The sequence below is a fragment of the Podarcis melisellensis genome (genome assembly GCF_964234715.1).
Source record: "Podarcis melisellensis genome assembly, chromosome: 6".
Classification (NCBI taxonomy): Eukaryota; Metazoa; Chordata; class Lepidosauria; order Squamata; family Lacertidae; genus Podarcis; species Podarcis melisellensis.
Genome location: NC_138538.1, coordinates 27,007,763 through 27,031,820, shown reverse-complemented (window position 1 = coordinate 27,031,820; position 24,058 = coordinate 27,007,763). Strand labels below are relative to the sequence as shown.

Sequence of the window (24,058 nt, the reverse complement as noted above, 5' to 3'; positions counted from 1 at the left end):
CAGAAGAGTTGTCCTTGTAGAAGATACAGAAATACAGAAGCCACAGATTTTCTGTGAAAAGAAGTGATGAAGGATTCTACATACGTTAAATACAAATTCTATAATAAAATGCATCTCCTTGTTGCACTGAAGTACAAACCCATTTTTAAAAATAGTAATATGGAGAGGCTAGTAGCCACAAGTGACGATAGGAGCAACATCCCAGGAACCCAGCTGCAAACATGCATGGATGCCACAGAGAAGTTCAGTGTTCACTTGTATGTGCAAAGAGAGGAAAGAAAATCTAGTAAACATTTGATAGGGGATACTGTAGGTTCTGGGGCCAAGAGAATGTGCAGCAGGGAGCAAGTGGATCCCCACTCCCCGCACCATTAATGCTTCCCAAACTGTGGTTTATTCCAGGGTTCTTCAACTTTGGGTCCCCACGTACTGCTGGACTACAACTTCCATCATCCCACCAGCCTAGCCAATGGTCAGGAATAATGGGAATTGTAGTCCAACAACATATGGGAACCCAAAGTTGAAGAACACAGGCCTGTTCGCTTTGATGAGGAGCAAAAAGACTTTGCATTGCAGACATTCTTGTGTTCATGTTCTTAGTGAAGGGCAAACGTTGTTTCCTCTCCCATCCAAGACGTTAAAAAATGCAACCCTTTTTCTTCAGCGATCAAGTAAAGAATGGATCGCTCTCCATTCACTTGATACAGAACAAGGATTTTTGCCTCCACAGCGATACAAGTCACTATTTTGGATATCATTCCATCCTGCACAGAGGAATAAATGTCCGTGGAAATGAAGCGAGGGATATCATACAAATGAGGTTGTGCAATAGGCTTTTTATAATGCCTAAGCTTCTCCCTTGCATGCTATTAATAATACCCTTCTTCTCGAGGGATCCCAGTCAGGTTAACAGTTACACAAGCTCTCTCTCTTTCATGCACACACACACATTGCCTACACTTCATTTTCACCAAAATACACAAATAGCAAGTAGCCTACGCTCAGAAATGGATGAGTCACTCACACCTGTCTTCCATGTGCATCTCTATGGGGAGTTAAGTGCGCACGCACACGTGTCTTTGGCAGAGTTGAAAGCATTAATTGTTGCAAAACACTGATTACGGACTTATTCTTTTATAAAAGGTGCTTTTTATTTGGTACCATTCCCAGAGGAAGGGAACTCAGGCCGCATAAACTTTGCAGAATACACTTAAGAGAGAACTGGATCTTGGCAGTCAGCTAGTTTGTCATCTCCAGCCCTTGCGGGCCAAGTTTGGAAGGTGAGTGATGACACCCACCAGTCAATCACCTGACATCACAATGACATCAGGTGACCCTTGCAAAGTGTTGTCTTGTGCATCGCTTTGAAAGATGATTGTTGGGTTTTTAGAAATCCCTTTGGAAGTACTGCCTTGCAGGCACTACCAATCAGCTGATCTGCAGTACTTTCAACTCCCCCGTTTAGTTTAGCCACGGGTTTACTTGCCCCACGCCTGACAATACATCAGGTGGAGAGTGGGGGGGGGGGCATGCATTTGCCAAAGGAGGAGGCTTGGTGGATCTAACCAGGCCTTTGGCCTGTAGATTCCCCACTAGTAGCTTAAAAGGTCAAGCAATCTGGTCCCCTTTCTTACCTCCACTTCACATTCATACTCTGAGGCATCAAGTAGGGTCACTCTGCAGATGGCACTCTTGAGCTTCTTGGTGACTTTCTGAGGGGATTTCTGGGTCTTGCTGGGAGTGGTTTTCTCAGATATTCCATCTGCTTCACTGTAGTCTTTTTCATCCATGTCCACAGCCTGGGATGGGGGAAAAGATGTGAAGCAGGTACAGTATTGTTATTCTTTGCTCATGTTTGGGCCCTTTGAATTATGAACTAAGCATCCTCATTCTAATGGGGAAACAGGACGTTGTTTCCCCACACTGGGGTCAGGGGGTGTCCAACCTGCAGCTCCCCATGCACTGCTGAGCACCACCAAGAGTGAAACTTGAATCACCTGAATAGCAATTATTTCCCCTCCCCACAGAACACCACAACTCTTCTTATGAGAAAACCCATCCCTGCGAGACTTCTCTTCTTGCAAGAAGGCCACGCAGGGCATGCAGTCTGTGCTAGTTTATGCGAACCATGTGTGGTGGTAGACTAGCCAGGTGGGTCTCAATTACTCAGCTGGTGTGTGGGCAGGTGACTGAATCCACTGAAACAGCATGCCCAGACTCCTGAAATAAAGAATAATTTCACTATGCCCAGAAACTGGAGGTGTCCTATAGCTCCTTTCCTCAAATGGGCAACCAGGATGATTACTCTTCTCTGCTCATGTTCCCTTTGCATCTATCCCCAGCTCCCCCAATTCTCTTGTCTTTCCTTTTGCAAGCCTGTGGCAGGGCCTGTCTTTGTTGTTATATTGTCAATACCTATTACGTGATGGCGGGATCTATGCAATCATTCTGGTATTCAGGGCCACAGGACTTTACAGTCCTATATACCAGCACTAGCTATATAGCACGGCTAGCAGCAAAGGGGGAAAATGCAAAACAATACAGGCAAATGTATAATATTTGCATCACATGTACAAGCCACATCCTTTAGCTTTCTTCAGCATAACACGCTCTCCCCTTCTGGTAACACACTTCTTTCTGGTACTGGTTTTATGCTGCTGCCCAGCAAAGTCTTATCTGAATGCTCCCACAGTGGGAGGGAAATAAGAAAACCAAAAAGCAATAGGTGAAGTCCCAAGTGGGCAAAATAACCTCTGATGGGCAAATTGCTTCTTGTAGAAGATAAAAATATATGTTATGTGATTTTTGGAAAATATATGTAAAATTAAATTTAAAAAATTTAAAAAAGATTCAGAATCAGAACACTGCAAATTGCCACTGGCTTAGCACTCTCCCAGAGTTAATTGCTGTGGTATCTCTAGGTGGAAAAGGCAACTTTCTGTCGAAAAATAAGCTTCAGCCCACACAGCAGTTATGAAGGAGAAGCCTTTCCCATTGGTGGCACATCAATCCAACCCTTGGTGGTAAATTCAGAGCTGCGTTCTCTTGCAATTCCAATCCTTCACAATGACAGAGACACATTCGACCAAGATGAACTCCAGGGGGAAAAGGGGACTGGCAGAAGTTTAGTTTTAGCTGACAATCTCTAGCCTGGGACAGAAATACCTAGAGAGAGAAGCTTACACACTGGCAATGCAGCCTTCTTGCTGGGTAGTGCCCACTGCCCTCTATAAAAGAACTACAACATTCACTCATCCATAGCTTCATTTGATGCTCCTGGCAAAAAGAATCTTCTGAATCAACATACAGAAGAACCATTGTCTCTCCTTTTGTGGTTTTCTAACGCATGAGCACTCGAGTGCCCCCAAGCAGATCTTCAGAGTGGCCGATTTCCTAACTTGTAGCTGAAGAAATGTTTACTTCGAAGTGAATTTCACTGAGTTCATTGGAACTGATTTCCACAGAAGCACGCTTAGAACTGTAGCTTAAGGTGATTTAAACAGAAACAACCTTTGACCAACAACAGATGTTCAAATCAGCTCTGGACAACTACAAGTAGCTTTGAGTGCATTTTCCAAACCAAGCAAGTAGCTGCTCTGTGTTCATCAAATGCAAAGTGCTCTCAGGTGGCCCAGAATCCTTCCAGATAATTTCCATGCATATCAGATGGAGAGGACTTTTGGCAGATGATGCGGCACCTGAGAGGGGCAGATTTTTCCCTACTCAATCCTCACGTTTTAGAAATTAGGGCTTTGAGGGTATTTTGAAAAATTGGGAGGGGGAGTAAATATTATCCTAGCCACTGCATCCTGCGCCAAGGGCTTAAATGATTATTTTTCACCCCTGAAGAAAAGGACCCAATGTTTATTTGCCAATCCATTTATATGATCTGTCCACTTTGATTCTGCTTTCTGGCTTTCCCCTCCACCAAACATGGCATACTGAATGAGAAGCAAGTGTGCCCTCCCCACCCAAGAATAAATTTTTGTAAAGGGATTTATAATGGCTTTTAGGATTGGAACAACATCTGAATATTACGCTACTCAGCTACACTCCTTGCTTCATTATATTTCAGGGGCGAAACAGGGCCCCTGTATATAAATTAAGTTTAAGGGAGAATTAGATATCTATCTGGCAGATGGGCAAGGTCAAACATACGACCTTGATAGAATAAGATCCATATGGATTCTCCATCACTATAAGACTTCCATGCCGTCTCATGTATCTTCATATGCAGCAACAAGACAGTGCCACAAGCTGCTCACTCATCTGTAACGGAAAACAGACCACAACCTTCCCACTGCACTGATGAGGAAAATCCTGGTTTGGAGATTAATCTGGGACATGATAAGGTGCCTCTTTTGCTTTCACAAAGGTCCTTGGTTTACCAGAGGATGAAGGCCATAGCACTTTTCATTACTATACCTCAAAAAAGGCATTCCAAGCAACTCAGTGCCAACTCTGGGACATGCAATTGGCCCTTTCATCACTGTCCAGAAAACGTCAGAGCAACTGCTCCATCAGGCCATTTAGCTTCTGGTCTCTGGGTGGGACGGGTGCAATTCCTTCATAGGTATTTTCTGAAGCAAACCTGGGAGCAGTCATACCTGGAATTTTCATCCAACTAATGAACCACAGCCAACAGGAAAACAAGGAGTTTATCTTACACAGTTGGTCCGTCTAGCTCAGTACTGTCAACAGTGACGAAAGGAAACTCTAGGTTTTCACACAGGAATATTTCCCCAGCCCTACCTGGAGAAGCCAACGATTGAATCCGGGACCATTTTAATGTAAAACATGTGTTCTACCACTCAGTTACAGCTCCTCCCCTGCAGGGTTGAGAAACTCTGGGACACCATTAAGGAGCAAGGCATCTTTATAGGAAATGGAGTAAAGAAAAGAGATGATGACTAAAAAGGAACCATAGATGTAGGTGGTGTTTTCTTGCATTCCCCATGGAGTAACAGGCTGAGGGAAAACAGGGGACAGCGGGGACGGGATGGGCTGAGAGTAGGGAAGAAATATCAACCAGGTGGCAAAGGGCACCCTGGCATTTAATTTGTTTATTAAAACATTTTTATCCCCCGCCCTTCTGGTACAAATGCACAACTCATGGTGAATTACAACATTTAAAACTGCAGTTTAATAAGAGAAACAATATAAAGCAACCCGCCCATGAGAGACAGGAACAGCAGTTAAAACCAAGCAGGAAAAAAAAATTATCTGCCACATACAACAAAAGCCTGCCAGAATAAAATGGTCTGCTAAACACAGCGTAAGAGGAACAACGTGGGCAGAAGTCTTTGCACATGTAGTTCAACCAGCAAACAAGGAGCAAGAAGTCATGTTGGATGGGGAAGTCATGAAAGAACTCTTAGGCAACAGCCCCTGCCATGCTCCAAGATGGAAGAATAGTGCACCCCCCGCCTCCCCGCCCCCAACAATAGACCATTCCCAGGTGCAGAATAGATTTTAGACAGGCTTAAATTCTGGCATCGCTAGGGGAGGTGGGGAGAGAGAGAGACTTGTCTACAGCTATATATCATCATAATCAATTTCCCAGACACTTTAATATTCAAACTTCTAAATTGTTTTATCAGCAGTTCATGCCTCCTATTTTATACTGTTATTTATTGCTCTTTATTGCATTTTAGTTTTTTATACCATTAGCTGCCTGGAACATTTTATTAGAGAGGGAGGATGCATAACTCACCCCAACCCCCTTTACAAAATATACCAGATCTAAGCCTGCCTAGAATCTATTCTCTCCAACATGGGAGTTCCTCTCTTACACAGCAGAGCACAGACTGACCACTGGCATTCAGCAGTGAGTGAAAACAAGGGCCCCTGCAGCAGTTTGAGCCCATTGCAGGTTTTGGTCCTGTGCTGACCTCCATCCATGTTGCTATGTACCTACCAGGTTGGGCATAAATCTGCCGCCTTCCACACCCTGAGCTTAAACCCAAATTGGCTTCTGACACTCAGCTGCAACTGCTTGACATGCTGAAGTTGGAACTGAGTGAAGAAAGCCAATCCAGGCTCATCTCAAAGTTGCAGCTGCAATGGACTCAAACTAGGGTGTCCTACTTTACAGAGGATTCTCCTTGACTTGAAGGACTGTCAAGTCTAAGTCTAGTTTAAAGATGAAAAACCATAAAAAGGGAAAGAAGGGGCCGTTACGTTGACCATTAATAGTGCTTGGACAGTAAATTGGGCAGGCAGACAAGTCACCTATTTAAATTACAGCAGTCACTTCTAAGGTTGCATCTATACATACAAATTAAAGGTAAAGGGACCCCTGGCCATTAGGTCCAGTCGTGGCCGACTCTGGGGTTGCGGCGCTAATCTCGCTTTATTGGCCAAGGGAGCCAGCGTACAGCTTCCGGGTCATGTGGCCAGCATGACTAAGCCGTTTCTGGCGAACCACAGCAGCGCACAGAAACGCCGTTTACCTTCCCGCCGGAGCGGTACCTATTTATCTACTTGCACTTTGACGTGCTTTCAAACTGCTAGGTTGGCAGGAGCAGGGACCGAGCAACAGGAGCTCACTCCGTCACAGGGATTCGAACCGCCGACCTTCTGATCGGCAAGTCCTAGGCTCTGTGGTTTAACCCACAGCGCCACCCGCGTCCCTATCAAATTGGCACGTGCAAAATTTCTGCATATGAATGAGTCTTCTTGTTGCTCAATGGCACTCTCTTCTTTATTGCTTGAGAAGGACAAGGGCTGAGCTAGGCACTGAAAACACTGTCTAGGCCCGGGCTCAGCACTCTCAGCAGCCATCTCAACTCACCCGCTCTGCATGCTTCGAGTCACTGTGGGCACCGGGCTTCTCATTCGCCTCGGCTTCCTGGCTGTTTGCCATGGGTGTGGAGCCACCGGTCACAGCGTTCGGCCCACTCGCTGCCTCCTCTGGAGGCTGCTGCGGAGTTTCCTCTTGGGCATTCTTCACCTCCGAATCTGGTCCCGTCTCTGTCGTCATGGTTACTAATTATTCTGCATTTGCAAAGGTAAGATGAGAAGAACAAGGAAGGGATTAAAATGTGCAATCCTGGCTATCAAAACAATTGCTTTCTGAATCTGTAGGGACGCACTTGCCCTCCTGGTGATGTCTCAGAACCAGGAAATTGCACAGCAGCATCCCTGAAAAAGAGGCTTCCAAATCAAATCTGCACAATCACTGAGTCTGCCACTTGGATACTGCAGGCCAATCTCAGACACCCCACCCTGCATTGGAGGATGGGATATCTTTGCAGTAAAGATCTCCTGATGGAATGAGGTTATATCTACACTTATTATTGCTTTGTAACTCAAAGGCGGGGCTCCTAAATCGGTATTCTTTCAGGTTAAGCCAAGGTTAAGGAACCACCAGCTCTCTAAGTTGTCATTAGACTCCAACACCCATCGGCCTGAGCCACCATGGCCAATAGTCGGGGATAGTGGGAACTGTAGGACAACAACATCGGGAGGGTCAAAGTTTCTCAACCCTGGACATCCATGCAGAAAATCAGGGCCCCACAGAACCCAGTGAGTACTCCTTTCAAAATGACCAAGTGTCATGGAGATCCGGAGAACAGGCAAGTCAGCTCCAGGGTGCCCCTTACGTTTCAAAGCTTATCTAGCACTCCTAGGTGAGGGAACTCCCCCTGGGTGACCTTGGGAAAGATACTCTAAAAATAACCAACCTTAAGGATTGCAAAACTATCTTCTATACCATGGGTAGGCAAACTAAGGCCCGGGGACCAGATCTGGCCCAATCGCCTTCTAAATCTGGCCCGTGGACAGTCTGGGAATCAGTGGGTTTTTACATGAGTAGAATGTGACCTTTTATTTAAAATGCACCTCTGAGTTATTTGGAGGGCATAGGAATTAGTTCATTCTCCACCCAAAAAAAATATAGTCCTGCCCCCTGCAAGGTCTGAGGGACAGTGTACTGGCCTCCTGCTGAAAAAGTTTGCTGACCCCTGTTCTATACAGCATGGGGTGTTGCATTCACCTTCAGGGGGCAGAATGACAGCAGTGGGTGTGGCCACCCCACACATTCTCACATGGAGGGAGGGAGGGGGTCACACAGAAGCAGACCCCCTCCTTCATCAGTTGATCCATGCTGAGGGGGGTGGGTGATCTTCCCCTCTCTGCTCATAACATTATCCATGTGGTGCCTGGGGACAGAGGTGATTTACCAGAGCACTGAGCTTCATTCTCCCCATCACCATGTCTACTTTAATGGATGGGATTTTGGAGGGCCAGAAAAAAAATGCTTGAGGGACAGTGAGGCTCCCAAACTGGGGATTAGCCATCCCTGCTACACAGAAAAACTCTTCTATATAAAGGAAGGCAATCAACAATCATATTCAAAGTTGCATTTTGAAGAGCTCAAGAGATGAAGAGGAAGCCAAAGATGCTCTCTCCCCGTGAGCACTTATTTAAAAAGTGTGGTTTATTGCTTATGCTCCTGAAGGACACAGCTTAGCAAAATATCACATGTATTTATGGCAATATTATAGATGCAATACTATAGAAAGTCAAACTGAGCTTACATTTTGGTAGGTAACAGGTGAGTGTTTTTCAAGCAACCTGTGCTAAATTTCAGTGGGTAACAATAGGTGGCATTTTCAGACCAGAGCAAGTCTTCCGCAGCCCATACTTCAGATCAACAGCAATCTTACTTCTGCAGTGCCTGTATACTGATGCGCATGGCCCACCGACACACAAATTTAGAACAATTAGACATGGTGTGCCTGGATGCTTGCTAACCCCATCTGCGGTTAGGTTGATCTGGAACTGCTGAATTCTTGCCCAGCCACAAATGCTTATAACTTCCAGTTGAGGCTCAAGCGCAGCAGGAAGGATATCAAAAAAATTTCAGTGCAGAACTCAAAGCCAGATCATTTTCTCTGAAGGTTAAGGAATCGCAGCCTCACTTGATGCCTTATATCTAGCCAGTGTCAAAGCTCACAGCATCAAATCTTTCCACTCCCTTGTTTGGGAGAAATGCAATCCTCAAGGATATTAGAATTCAAAAGCAAGCACTTGCTGGTTGCAAAGCCCTGACTCATAGCCGTTGGGCTGACCCTATCCCGTACATTGTCATCTGGGCTTAACGAGATGGCAGACGTAGCTGCACATAAGGCCATAGATTAATGCGCTGGTGTCTGTGCCAAGCCAGCAACATCTCTCCAAATGACTAGTATCGTTGATCAGTGCCCAGCACTAAGGTTCCATCCCAGGGACAGTACAGTCAGCACAGCAGGTCTCACAGTTGACAAAGGATCTTGAAAAACAATATTTTAGTAGACCAAATGCTGAACAGGAATTAACAGTGCCATGCATCACCAAAAAAAGCTAATGCTATTCTAGGCTGCATCAACAGAAGTATGGTGTCCATATCAAGGGAATTAACAGTACCACTACTTCTGAACTAGATACACCAATGGTCTGACTTGGTATAGGAAAGCAAGGCTTGATCTTTTCAGAGAGAGTGAGAAAAATATACTAAGGTACCAACACACCTCTTTGGGGGATTTCATGAAAACCTGATGTGAATGAAGTTCTCATCTGATGGGACTAGGATGTAGCAAGCTAGAGGTCATAAGATTAGAGCTAGGCGACAGCCACAGATATTCAACAGTACAGCACAGAAATATATTCAACATAAGACATACTTTGCAATCTCTGCCTTTCAGGGAAGAGCTGCAGATCAGGGGCAGAGAATCTGCTTTCCAAGCAGAAGGTCCCCATTTAAAACCACAGCATCTCCAGGTAGGACTGGGTGAGACTCCATACCTGGAACCCTGGAAAGCCACTGCCAGTCAGTGTAGGCAGCACTGAACTAGACAGACCGATGGTCTGTCTCAGTATAAAGCAGTCTTCTATGTCTCTATGTATCTCCTGCTAAACGGAATTGGAGGTCAGAGAGATGGTAAGAGGTTTATAGAACCATAAACTTCAATGTGAAGCACAACAACAGTAGACACACTTCCCCGAAAAACAACTTGTTCACCACCACGGATCTTTCCCTCCAACATGCAGCTAGTGTTGGATGCCTTTTAGCACACTGACAGCCCAGATGAGGTGAGAATGAGGGGCAAAGGCCTGCTCAGCCCCCACATAAATTGAGGTTGTGCCCTCTAAAACATGCCTTGGAACCACACAGGGTTATATATACAGAGATTCCTTGGAAGACAAACACACAGATCGTGCTGAAGTTTACATTTCCTTGGCTCAGAATATGAACCCTGGTGATCTGAAACGCTCACCTTAAACAGAAGGTGAGCATTAATGAAGGTGAGTGTTACATTGCAACTCCCCGAGTTCTTCTCTGTATTGAATTTAATCCAAGACAAATAACAACTCAACTCTTTCCTCCTGCCCCTCCCAAACACCCAGCCTCCAGACCCCCTTATCTCTTTAACTGGCTGCTCTGGTGGGCAGGAAGGAGCTCTTTTCTTCATTCCCTATTCCCGCACCTGGAGTGCAGATAGAGCAGTGACCCATATGCCAGCCACTCTGTGAAATGCTGCTTTCCAAGGGCTGCTGATATTGGAAGGGGATGGAGAAAATTGCAACTGCCAGAGCTGTTGGCCTAACACAGCCCGAGAGCAAGGAGTAGAGGATAAATATCTCCATCTTGCTAGCTGCCACCATAGCAGACTCCAGATAAGTGGATGGGAAGGATAGAGTGGTGGTGATTACAGCTCATGAGAAAGTGGAGGAAGGATCTGACCCTGCTGCAAACTTATTGGTGCCCAGGGCCCATTCATGTGGATTTCTGCTGTAGTGCTCTGGGGTATGTTTTTGTGGAAAAGCAGCATACAATTTGAAATAATGACAATAACAAAAATAGCAGCAGTAGTAGTTGTCCTTACTAGGCTTGACATAAATAGTGTAAATCCCTCACTGCACCATGTTGTCTTTCATGCTGGAACAACACATTCTGCTTTCACTACCAATGGAGTGCTAACCAAAAATAGTTTCTCAGAACTACAGGTGATCTTCAGGGTGTTGTTGTTTTTGTTGTTATGGTGTGTATTTTTGTGTTTTTATGTTGTAGACTTCCCTGTGATCGTCAAATGAAGGGCAGTATACACATTTCATTAACAACAACAACAATAACAACAACAACAATAATAGCAACAGCCTTTATATAAAGCTAAACACTTCATTTTGGTAATCCATAATAAATACTCCCAATATTGATCTAGTCCCCAGTCTCTTAAAGACAGGGTTGTTGCTAAACTGTTAGATTACTGTTCATTTGGGTAATCTAATATAGCAAAGGTCACCAATGTGGTGCCCATCTCCTCCCCTGCCAAAATTACGGTAGGTTTGAAAGAAGCATTCTGTTGTAACCAGTAGAATTGGTTGTGGTGTGTATGCTTGTTGCTCATGATAGAATTACCAGTTTGCAAATGGTCCTATGAGACCACAAACGTTGGCAAGCCCTGCCCTATTTGTTAGGAAAATAACTTGCTTTGCCAAACCGTGTAACAGATTTTTGGGGGAGGAGGGGTGAAGAGATTTCCCCTATCTCAAGAAAGGCAAATGTGGAAGTGGTTCTCTGAGAAGAATGATATTAAACAGATCAGAGACCTGACTCTATGTAAGGCAGCACCTTATCTAATTGACCCATCAGGATGAGTGCTTGTTGTGCAGAGCATTGGGTTTAAATGTCAAATTGCTGTTGCTCACTGGAAAGCCTTGGTTGAGTTATCACCTCCTATCCTAATTTATCTATGGGTAATTACTATCAAGGCAGAAAGTAAGAAAAATATATTTTGAGATGACCAGGAGACAAGCATCCAAGCTCCCTGGAACTTTGGCTACTTCCAAATTCTTTTCAGTACTACATGGGAGGTGGGAGAGATGTCAAAAGGAACAATACATTTCCAAGCCTGAAATGTTGATATGAATAAAGTTGGTATTATTGAGGGAATGGCATGTTTGCACATGTCAAAATAACACTCTTTTCCATTTCAAAATGCCACTTCGAAGCGACATACTTTTAACTTCTCTTACTGACAACCCATAAAAAAGAGAGGACAATATTTCCTTAAGTGCACCTTTGACATTGACGAATCCCATTTTCCAGGTAAAAAGCTAATGATGTTTTAGCTGCAAAGCTACCAAGATTTTTTACAAGGCTGCAATCCTAGACCCACTTACCTGGGCAGAAGCCCCACTGATTCCAATAAAACATTTGCATATACATGGTTAGAACTGAGCTGTCAATCATGCCAGCTGGGTTTCTGCACAGAATTTCTATTCTTGTTCAATATATATGCGTGCGTGTGTGTGTGTGTACTCACACTGTATGCATATACACCCCCACCAATGAATACACACATCCTATTGAACATTCAGGAAAGCGAAAGCTGAACAAATCCACTGCTATATAACCAGGTGCAGTCATCTGTTAAAGCAAAGATGGAGCACCTTTAGCCTTCCCAATGTTGTTGGACTCCCATCTCGGCCTCCCATCTCCCACCAGCCTCAGTCAGCATGGTCAATACTGATAGGAGTTGTAGTTCATTAACATCTCTCAAGGGCCACTGGCTCCCCATCCCTGAGCTGAAAGAACAGGAGATGCTGTCTACTCTTACCTACTGCAACTGGGATGGGATGTGAGATAACCATCCAGATATCTGTGGTGCAGAGGGAGTTTGGTTACTAACTCTTGAAATGAACCATTTGGGTGTGGTAGATGGGACATGGGGTGTAGAGCCCCAGGAATGGAGCCAAAGGTGGAGCTTACAGGGTTTTACTGAGCCTGTGGATGGACTTCAGTATTTTGGACAGGACATGGGATGAAGCCCAATACAGAAGTTGTCCATTTACCCAAAGAATAAACAAAACAGCTCAGCCTTGCTTTATATGTCCTGCAAAGGGTACACGAAGAAAAGGAGGAAGGGAATCCATGGTGAGGCCACTTCCCTTTCATCCCACCTGGTTCAGCTGGAAAGGCTAAGAGGTAGCTGGCCTATTAGCAAGTGGCTGGAAATCACAGACACAGGGAGAAGGAGAGCAACAGTGTCAGTTTCTGGAGGAGAACTCTGTTTTGTTTTTTCCCCTATTTGGGCTGGTGACCCACAAGAAGGTGCCCTTGCTTATCCCAAAATACCTTTTTTGCAGTGAGATTTTCACACACTAAAACTGCCATGCTGTGTCCTCTTACCACAGCAGGGTTCACACACAGCATGTGCTATGCTCACCTAAAATGAGCTTTTGGATGATCCCACATAAGGTTTAGCCTTCACACTTCAAAGCAGCACTGTGGAAATTTCTGCTCTCTGAAGAAAAAAGCCTGTCCACCTGCTAGGTTTGCGAGGCTGCAGTCTGGAGATTCTCTATCTGCTACTGAACTGGGAGACTGTGGAGTTTCTTGCTTGTTTCTCTTTGCCCCAAATTCTCTTTTTTAAAAAATAAATAAATCTGTGCCCACTTTTCTTGCTGTAATAACATGCAGGTAGATTAGGAGTAGAGATTTTATGGAGCAGCAGCAACATCCAGTATAACATGCAAGGCTTCTGGCACTTCCAGACTGCTGCTATTTTCTGATAGGATTGAACCACATACCGGGAAATGCAGTTTGCACACTTAAAGTTGATTTGAAGTGCTGGAGCAAAAACCACCACCACCACCACCTTCCCCCAAAGACTACCAACATGTGAAGAAGTACAAAATGTCTTCCACTCAGATCCCCAAAGGAAATATGCTGGGTCCTAATTATGGGGTTCCTCTATCAGCTGCCAGCATAGGAATCTGCTTTATACCACATTAGGCCATTAGTCCATCTAGCTAAGTATTGTCAACATTGGCTGACAGTGGCTTTCCAGGGTTTCAAACAGCCTTTACCCACCACAACCAGGAGATGGCAGGGATTGAATCTGGGATCTTTTGCATACAAAGCACACGCTCTACTACCGAGCAACAGCCCTTGCCCAAAGCTTCATCTATTCTGCATGTGTAAAATGATGCTGTAGCAATGCAGATTTATCGTGGGAGTAAACTACCAAAGTACCAGAAACTGTTCAAGCCACAGAACAGCAGCCTTCGCTACTCTCCACCCATGCCATTTTACTAAATCGTGCTGAGCTTCCTAGTGAGGATGGGCAGCATATCAATAACCTAGAATTCACCTCAGGAGAACAGGGTGCGAGTTCTGTGTTTTCCCCACCCACAGCCTTTGACCAGTGCTTCCAACCTAATCTCCCTTTGCTCAGAACATGCGCTTGGTTGGGCACTGAACACAATGCATGGTGTTGACAAACCCTGCCCACACCATCAGCCTGTGCCCTGGGGCATGGCATTTGATTAAGCAAATACTTATCTTTACTTGTGTGGCTACACATGTCAGCTAGGCTCACATTACCCAGCCCTTCCCTCTCCTCATTTTAAAATCCAGAGTTTACTTTTCTCCTCAGAAAGCTCCTGCAGCACATAATTCCATTGTGAGTTCACACCCTGTGCAAAGTCTTTCTGCCTGTTGAAGCACCTGCATTCAGGTCTTTGTAACTATTGCTTTGAAAAGTCCCTGGCGTGGGCCTCGAGTGGTTCCCTCCGCATATTAGAGGCACACAAACCTGCCTTGCTTCATTTTGAAGGAGTTGTTTAAGGGACCAAAGAATGAACATCCCAAAGGAGTGAAAATTATAGGCTTCTGGCAGATGTACATATTACAGTTACTGTAAAAAAAACAAAAAACCTCAGGTGAGAAACCAGAGTTTTGTTTTTAGGTGGGGTTCTTTTTGCAGCAAGCATGTAAAGTGAATATGTAACATACATCCTAAATCATGTGCCTGGAAACCCTAATTTGACCAAGGCACCTGAAAAAACTGTTACTCCTGTGTATTAGACCCACACTTAGTAGGTAATACCCAGTGCTAGTCCTACTCAAGACTTAAGCCCACTGAAATTGATGGACTTAAAAAGTAGAGACATCACCTTGCCAACAAAGGTCCGTATAGTAAAAGCTATGGTTTTCCCAGTAGTGATGTATGGAAGTGAGAGCTGGACCATAAAGAAGGCTGATCGCCGAAGAATTGATGCTTTTGAATTATGGTGCTGGAGGAGACTCTTGAGAGTCCCATGGACTGCAAGAAGATCAAACCTATCCATTCTGAAAGAAATCAGCCCTGAGTGCCCACTGGAAGGACAGATCGTGAAGCTGAGGCTCCAATACTTTGGCCACCTCATGAGAAGAGAAAACTCCCTGGAAAAGACCCTGATGTTGGGAAAGATTGAGGGCACAAGGAGAAGGGGACGACAGAGGAAAAGATGGTTGGATAGTGTTCTCGAAGCTACCAGCATGAGTTTGACCAAACTGCGGGAGGCAGTGGAAGACAGGAGTGCCTGGCGTGCTCTGGTCCATGGGGTCATGAAGAGTGGGACATGACTAAATGACTAAACAACAACACTCTAAGCGGTAAAAGTATTCGATACCACCCTATGCGTTGGCTGCAATTTTTTTAAAAAAAATACAGTTGCTTTTCATAGCGATCAAAACATGCAAAGCAGGCTTTTACAGGCATAAGTGGAAGATTTTAGGACAGAACTACACATGACAGCAGAAGGCCACATCTTCGAAACACAGGTTGCCGACACAAACCTGTAAAGTAGGGAGTGAGGGTGATTGGCTTATCAAGCGTCCTGCGTTAGGAGTGATGGGCAGTGATGGGCAATCATGTACAGTTGTGCCCTAAATGCAAAAACTTCCTGTTGTCACAGTAAGGCTGGATCTGCACATACCTTTAATAGAAGAGATTCTTCTAAATGGCACACACATCTACACAATTTATTCTGGTAGTTTGGGAACATGTATCACAATATGCCCACAGAAAGCCCACATTGAAACTCCCGTGGCTAGAAAAAGCCTTACATGGTAAAATTATAAGTTATGTACAGTTTGTACAGATCTGACCCACTGCAACAGAATCCATGTTTTTACAGGGAACACTTTTTAAAAAAAGTTTTGCATCTTATTTGTCAGGTTCCAACACACTGCTCGTGTCAGACCAAGGAGGCAGCATTTAGGTGTATACAGTCAAAGAAAATGGCAAACAACGGAACAGATCAGCATTGGGAACCATTGTTCATAACTCATTGTCTTCCTGTCTGCTGTGATAAATGCACCCATCTAAAATAACACAGTTCTAATAAACGTATCATGTACAGACAACTGCGGTTTCTCCAGTGAATGCTGCATTTCTGCCACGCATGAAGGAGAGCAGCTGACAACTACCACATATATGCCATCAATGCCTGGAGAAAATATAGCAGGGTGTCTACTAAGGGGAAGACTATACACACTCAACCAGGAGTAAGTCCCATTGAACTCAATGCAGCTGTCACATGCAGAAGTGCACTGTTAGTAGTTGTGTGGAAGTGAAGGGGGTATTACCCCTTTCCCAATGATCCCTATCTAGAAGCAAGATAGGCAGGTTTTGATCTGCCAGCCAGAATATACATGCTTCTTGAGTATCAGGCAAGTGACAGCAGAGTACCACTTTATGTTTATATTATTGTGTTTTCTTTTTCTTTCTAGGTATAGTGTCCCCTAGCCAACTTCAAGAGCAAGAATTAAATGCTGAAAGTCATTGTGAGAAGCACAGAGCTGCTGTTGCCCCATGTTTACTGCCCCCTCTTGCTTGCAACATCTGGGTCTGGTTGCTGGGGGCAGGGGGATGCAGCTCTCCAAGTCTATCTGGCAACATTCCTTTACCAGCCCAATTTCATGCACCCCTTGAGTGCTTTTGCCTGGTGTTCTTGAATTCTGACGGTGCCATTTAGAGGGATGCATGACTGTGTGGATGAACTAGCCTACTGCAGAAAGGGTAAAATTTGCATGATTTGCTCTGCCTGTTGATATGCTGCCCCCATGAGGTTGCACAGAAGGAAATGCAGCCCTCAGACTGAAAAGGGTTTCCCCACCCAATCGAGGTAAATAAAATGTGTGCTGTGATGTCATATTGCCAACCAATGGAGCAATGCACAGCACAGTGGCACCATGCCACAAATTGTGCCTACTTAGATGTTATAAGGAAGAGGGAGAAAGGGATATGGAGCAGCAGCAGCTTCTTGGTTTTTCTCATAAATGGCACGTTAAGCAACTAAAGTTACAGCTTTTGAAAGGACAGCTCTTCTCTTACTGCAGAAAAGTTTTCTAAATTAAGAGGAAAATATTCCACCGTTCATGTTTATTTCAGCAGTGGGACCCAGAGAGCACAATGGGATTTACTCTCTAACAACCAGGGCTAAGACTGCCACTTTAACCTATTGCATTGATGGAGAGAGAGGTTGAGAATCTACTTTAGCTATTTGAGGTCAACTGCAACAGATAGTCCAGGCTCACAGCTACCAGCTTAGAATCCTTAACCAGCTTAAAGTTAAGTAGCCTTTCTCTCTGAGAGCTGAACTGGCTAAAGGGAGATTTCCCTTTCCTTAATGCAGGAAAGCTAGATATGTTGTTTGGTGCATATTTAAGGGTACATGTGCAAAACATGAAGCTTAAGAATTAATATCCAGTTAAGGAGATCATCTTCAATCAGTTGGTAACTTAAGAACTGACTTGCTAGACCAGGACAAAAGTCCATGTAGCTCGGCTTGTTTGCAGCAGTGGCCAACAGGGTGCTCCCGGAAAAGTCACAAAATGGGATAGCAAGGAGCCATTCTCTGCTGTTTGCTTCCAGTATCTGATATTCTGAACATGGAGCTGCCAATTAGCTATTATGCCTAATAGCCATTAACAAGCCTATCCCTTCATGAATTTTTAACCCCTTTTAAAAGCCATTTATGCTCGCGTCCATGCCTCCCAACATCCCACGACAATCTCCATGTTAATTATGCATTGCTTAAAATGGCACTTCTCTTTGTCTGTCCTGAACCTACTGCCAATTAATTTAACTGGATGACCTCAGGTTCTAGTGTTTTGAGAGGCAACGAATAATTTCTCTATTATGTTTATTCTCTCCCCAAAGAGTGCAGATCTTTATAAACTTCTAGCATCTTTCCTCTTAGGAGCGCTTCAAGTTTTGGGCTGTAGATATGCTTCTACTGTGTAAGCCACATGCGTAAATGGTGAGTGCTGTGACAGTGAAAGGGAGAGAAATGTCATCAAGTGTGTGATGAACACATGCCAGGGATCTGGATCAAATCATACATCCCTGCTTTGTGTCTCCTGTGTGACTCCTTCAAACAAAGCAGAGCTCATAGTACAACACATGGTGAACACAGTGGAAACACAACTTCTGTACTTGTCTTCTCTCAGAACTCCAACAGCTGATGCCTTTCTTCCTAAGAAATATCCTCCATCTCATCCCTGCCTCCAGCCAGCTTTAGGCTATGCAAATGCCACACACTTAAAGCACATGACTTCTCTTGAAGAATCCTGGGAATGATAGTTGACTTATCGCAGAGCTACAATTTCCAGCAACCTTAACAAACTGGTTCCCAGGATTCTTAATAATAATAATTTATTATTTATACCCCGCCCATCTGGCTGGGTTTCCCCAGCCACTCTGAGCAGCATCCAACTGAATATTAAGGGAGCCACATGCTTTAAATGCATAGTATGTATGCAGCCATGGCTAATCTTTCCTGCCCCTGTTTCATCTCTACAATATATATATATTGTGGGGTAGAACATGGAGAACTGCACAGAGCACCTTGTATGTTGTTGGGCCAAAGATGAATGGACACCTATCACTAAATTATTCCCAGCTCTGGATTTGCTCTCTCTCCCCCCCCCCCCATAACCCCGTGTCAGGCTTTGGGAAAAACGGCTCCCTCCCACGGGGCAGCCCAGAATCAGAGAAACAGTAAGAGTTCTTACCAAGTCATTTATTCAATAATTCACAGAGAACGACGAAAGAATGCAGCCTTCCTAAAAATGGCGTTGCTCCAACTGAGCTCCTCCCCCCTCCCTTCCTAGCAACAGCACTTTCCCTTACAGTGGCCACCAGGGGTTAATTGTCTCTGAGTCCTTTGCTCTTCCACTTTCAATGCACGCCAAGTTTGGGGAGAAGGGGGGTCAGGAATGTTCTCCAGTGATAACGTGTCAGCTGGTTGTTCGGTCTCTGTCTCCCCCTTCTCTTCTCCCAACACCTCCCAGCACCTCTGTTCACCTGTCTCTGAGCTGTGACCTTCCTCAAACAACTGCTGTAATTCAATACTGCTTTTCTCTTCTCTGGGAAGTTCAGGAGGGGTGGCGGTCTCGACTATTCCTCCTCAGTCTCGTCCCCCTCAGTCCACTCCCTGAAACCCAGAACTCAGAAATCGCCAGTGAGATGTTGCAGTCTTTCTTGAGTGCTTTCAGCTGATTTAGGCCCCCAACTGCAATGTGAAGAATTAGAGCTCCACCCCGCCCCCACTTACAATGTGCTTCTAAAGATGCTCATCTGCTATCCTATTGCCCAGTCACCTAGCCATCAGAAATGTGTCACCAATGCCATTTAGCCCCTGTTCTCCAAGAGTTTGTGCATCTGCTGCCTTGAGCAGGTTTCCAGTTTGCACCCTTAACCTCTTAGCTGATTGCTCCCTTTGAGCATAGCCTATGTCTCAACCTGTGGTTCACACAGATCTGCCAAGCACTGAACTCTAAAGGAGTAATTGCAAAGACAGCCCTTGAAGGGCTATTCCCCAAAGGGAAGAAACCAAAACCTCTTAATAATTTAAAATCATAATAAAGCTACACTCATGCCTTTAACCCCCTCACTTCAAAGAGAGTCTTCGGTCGGCGGCAGTGACAGAGAAAGCTTGCTGTTGAAAGTGTGTGATACATGGCTGTAAGATGCTTTTTAAAATTTAGCAGGCAAGGTGCTGATGGTTGGGGAAGTCGTATATAGGAATATGAGGAAGCACACTAGATATTGGGGCTGGGTGGACAGGATGCCGCTCAGAAAGAGGACAGGCTGGCTCAAGTCAGACGGCAAGCTTCTGAAAATATCTGGTGACACAAAGAGAGAACTCCACATTCTGAACTGGCACAGCTGCACTTCTATCCTCTTAACACTGAACTGAGCCACCCAATTTCTAAGATCTAAAATAGCTCAGAGCTCAGTGGCAGAGTATGTGCTTTGCAAACAAAGAAGGGGCTGAGGTTCAGCCTCCAGGTTTCGGAACTCAGGTAGCAGAGCCAGAAAAGACATCTGCCTGGAAGTAACTCTCTAAAGTCTCACTATCAGTGCAGAGCTAGATAAATTGGGGCTGGATGGATGGACCTCAGCCTGGAGGCTTAATGCCTAGACCCGCTGCATAGACCTCCCCATGCTCACTACAAGCCACACCCCTCACCCTCAAGTGCTTTTGCCTAGCTGAAATTGATCCTTGAACGGGATGGAAGGTGTTGTGTATGTGAGTAAGCCTCTGATTTGTGTGAGGCTTCAATGGAGTATCATGTATCAAAATTAAGAGTCACTCTACCCACTTTGGTGCACCACTAACATGTCCCCCCCCCCAAGTTTCCCCATGAGAGAGTGTGGCCTTCACCACATCCAAGATAAAAAAATGGTATCACATATCAGATCCACAACTTCACTGAAGCCCCAAAGAGGTAGAATCATAGATTTGGAAGGCACCATGAGGTGTTTATAATGTCTTATTTAAAACTGAAATTTCTACTTTTCCTGTCCGACAGAGGAACAAAAACCTGGAATCAACATCAGAATTAAAAAGCAACAGGAATCCACATCATTAAAGCCATGTACAGTGGTACCTCGGGTTACAGACGCTTTAGGTTACAGACTTCACTAACCCAGAAATAGTACCTCGGGTTAAGAACTTTGCTTCACGATGAGAACAGAAATCACACAGCAGCAGTGCAGCAGCAGCAGCAGCAGCAGCAGCAGGAGGCCCCATTAGCTAAAGTGGTACCTCAGGTTAAGAACAGTTTCAGGTTAAGAACGGACCTCCAGAACGAATTAAGTTCTTAACCCGAGGTACCACTGTAATATATAGCACAATGAGAAACTAAAAGCAGCAGACGATGATTTCAAGACAGTCAATATACCCAAACAACAACAGAGTTCAAAGCTTGCTGAAAGAGAGAGAAGAAGTCAGGTACCAGCAAGACACCAGTAACAGGGAAGATAACCAGAGTTTGCGGTCCAGGTACTGTAGTTCCACATGTAGATTATCTCTCATTTAAGGCAGGAAGTCTTACAATCTCCCTAGTTTGGATCACTTTGTTGCTTTTTAAACATATGTGTTCAAAGGATTAAAGCAGAAGTGGTCATCCAAGTGGATTCTAAGATCTCAAAGGAAGATATGACATATTTTTGCCAACTCCTGTGAACTGATTTTTCCGGGGGGTGGGGAGCAAGGTGAGCACCCAATTTGTTCCATTACTTCTGGTTCCAACATGTATTCCTCCACACACACACATTTCAAAATCACTCCAATGGAAGAAAACATTACTTCAGAAGTATCCTCCTGTGAACTTCCAGCCTTTGGCCAAGGAAGAGTGGCAGGTTACATACCTCCTACCGGCAAAGCTGCCAGCATGGCCAAGGCCAACCTGCCAAGCAAACATGGTCGGCTTTGCAATTTGAGGCTCCCAGTCTCAAAGGTCCATTCTGAAGGGGCGAACTCACATATAAATCCAGTCCCTTCAAGTTCTTGACGATGTCACTCACCCGCCAGAAGCTCTCAGACTAACTGCCAGTACTAGGAAAACACTGTCCAAAAACAACAGCCACCTTGTTTGAGCCAGTGTGGTTCCAGGGAATAGAAAACTGGACTCGGACCAAGAGAAGCTGGGCTCCAAATCCCAGCTCAGCCCTGGACGCACTGTGTGGCCTTGGTCTACCCCTTTTATGCCGGGGACTGAGAGGAATCAGGGCAGCTGGGAAGCTGTAGCATAAAAGGCCATTCACACATGCACACAGAAGCTGCAAACCTGCTACAGGAGTCCAATGTGCAGTTAAGGATAAAAGGATGTTGGGAATATTATATGTGAGGATGCAGAAGGTTAGCAGCATTGGGGAAGAGTACTCCAAGGGAGACACTGGCTACTTCAGAAAGTGACAAAAGCCAGAGCGAGCCCAAGAGCCCTCCTGAGGCAAAGGAAGAAATGTGTTTACTCTAAGAAAAATAATTATTGACATTTATTAAGGACTGGAAACTTCTTATGGACTTTTTGCATGAAAGAGAAAATTAACTTCTAACATCTGGATTTAAAGATTCAAAAAATACTGGTTTCTAGAAAACAAAATAGTTGGATGCCAATTTGAGTGAATACTTTGAACAAGTTACTATATTTGGCTGACAGAAAGAGAATCGGAAGTCTTTTCATCTTTTTCTTTTTCAATTTTTCTTTCGCCCCTTCCTTTTCTTCTGTTTCTTTTCCCTTCTCTTTGCTCCTGTTTCTTTTTAGATTAGATGTTAAAAATATTTCTTTTATTCTGGCATACTATAAAAAAGATACTTTGTATTAGGTATAAACTTCGGCTTCCCCCAAAGAATCCTGGGAACTTCAGTTTACCACCCACAGAGCACCCATGAGCAAACTGCAGTTCACACAATTTTGAGGAGGAACCCATGAAGGAAGCCATGGTGTCATAGTGCTTAAGATGGCTGTGGCTTCAGTAATAATAATATATATATATATTATTGCCTCTCCTCTTCTTCCTTGTTCTTTGTTCTTCCTCTGTGCCCTGAAATTGTCCATGGATGCTGGAAATCTCCCAGCTACACAAATTCACAGCTCCCGGTTCCCTTCAGCCTATCATTATCCTTTGTTCCTCTGCATCAGCCCGTCTCTCACTGACACCCCTCCATTCCCCTCCTGCTCCTTTGCCCTGTTTTCCCAATGCTGTCCTCCGTGCCTCCATCTCTTCCTGTCTGTATCCCTGACTCTCTGTCTTGCACATGTTTCTCACTTCCATCTCCCCAACCCCGTTACTCACAGCTCAAAGGCAGGAACTGCTTGAGAGCTTTAATCACAAAAGTTCAAAAGAAAGAGAATTCATTTAATAGAGTTGTCATGGCTGATATTCTGCGATGTGGACACTGTAGCCCCCTGGCAGCAGAAGAGAAAGACCATTTCCTGACTGGAGCACATCTTGACACCTCTGCGACTTGGTTTCAGCCATCACAAACGACATCAGTCCATTTCAATCTGTCTATCACAAACACACAAGCAGCCTCTCCAGAAGAGAGAGCAGCTTTTTCAGCTTGGGTTTCCAACAGTCTCCCTCGTATGAGACTCTACAAAATCTAACCCAGGCTATAGGCCTTGTAAATAAGAGTTCTGAGCTATTCCATGTGTTAACATTTAGCTCATGAGGATCAATGCCCATGTAACAATGCCCAACACATGTGGGATCATAGCTTCACCTTGAAAAACGTACACTAATTTTAGTTAGAGGTAGGTAGCCATGTTGGTCCGCCATAGTCAAAACAAAATTTAAAAATTCCTTCCAGTAGCACCTTAGAGACCAACTAAGTTTGTTATTGGTATGAGCTTTCATGTGCATGCACACTTCTTCAGATACTATTTGTATGATACCATTCGTATCATACCAATAACAAACTTAGTTGGTCTCTAAGTTGCTACTGGAAGGAATTTTTAATTGTGTACACTAATTTGGGAGGGAGGGGCCGTGATCACAGCTTGCAAGCCTATTGCAGGCAACAGCCACAATTTACACAGATGCGCCCACACATAAATGATGCTCTGCATGCGTTGAGTGTTACTTGGACGTCACAAAATGCAGGCACACAGGAATCATTTGTGTATGCAGTCTAGCCAAAGGTTAGCTGCAATTAATATTGGGACATTTTAATATTGCGACAATTAATTCTACCTCTCAGTCCTGTAGCCACACCATAAAAACACTTGTCCATCAAGAAGGCTGAAACACCAGGAGTCCCCCCCCCCCATATTTGCACATGTAACTGCAGATTCCCAAACAGCTGGGTGGGATACATCAGAAGAAATTCTGACAGACTTGAGTATTACCAGCCTCCCAATGTAACTGTGTGGGACACAATTCTCAAGTGTAATTAGGATGAGAGAGTAATCTCTTCCAGTACATGGGATAAGGCCAATAGGAAGCTCCTC

At 44.6% G+C, this 24,058-nt stretch overlaps 1 protein-coding gene across 9 annotated transcripts in view; it reads right to left on the bottom strand.

Moving 5' to 3' along the window:
• EPB41L1 (erythrocyte membrane protein band 4.1 like 1) overlaps positions 1–24,058 on the bottom strand; it is a 168,448-nt gene that overhangs the window by 46,423 nt on the left and 97,967 nt on the right. For all 9 annotated transcript variants that reach the window (XM_081916591.1, XM_081916589.1, XM_081916592.1 and 6 more), the window contains 2 exons: positions 6,794–6,996; positions 1,635–1,799 (listed from right to left, as the gene is read on the bottom strand). In XM_081916591.1, coding sequence (XP_081772717.1) covers positions 1,635–1,799; positions 6,794–6,982 — 354 coding nt within the window. In that variant the 5' untranslated portion in view covers positions 6,983–6,996. The remainder of the gene's footprint in view (positions 1–1,634; positions 1,800–6,793; positions 6,997–24,058) is intronic.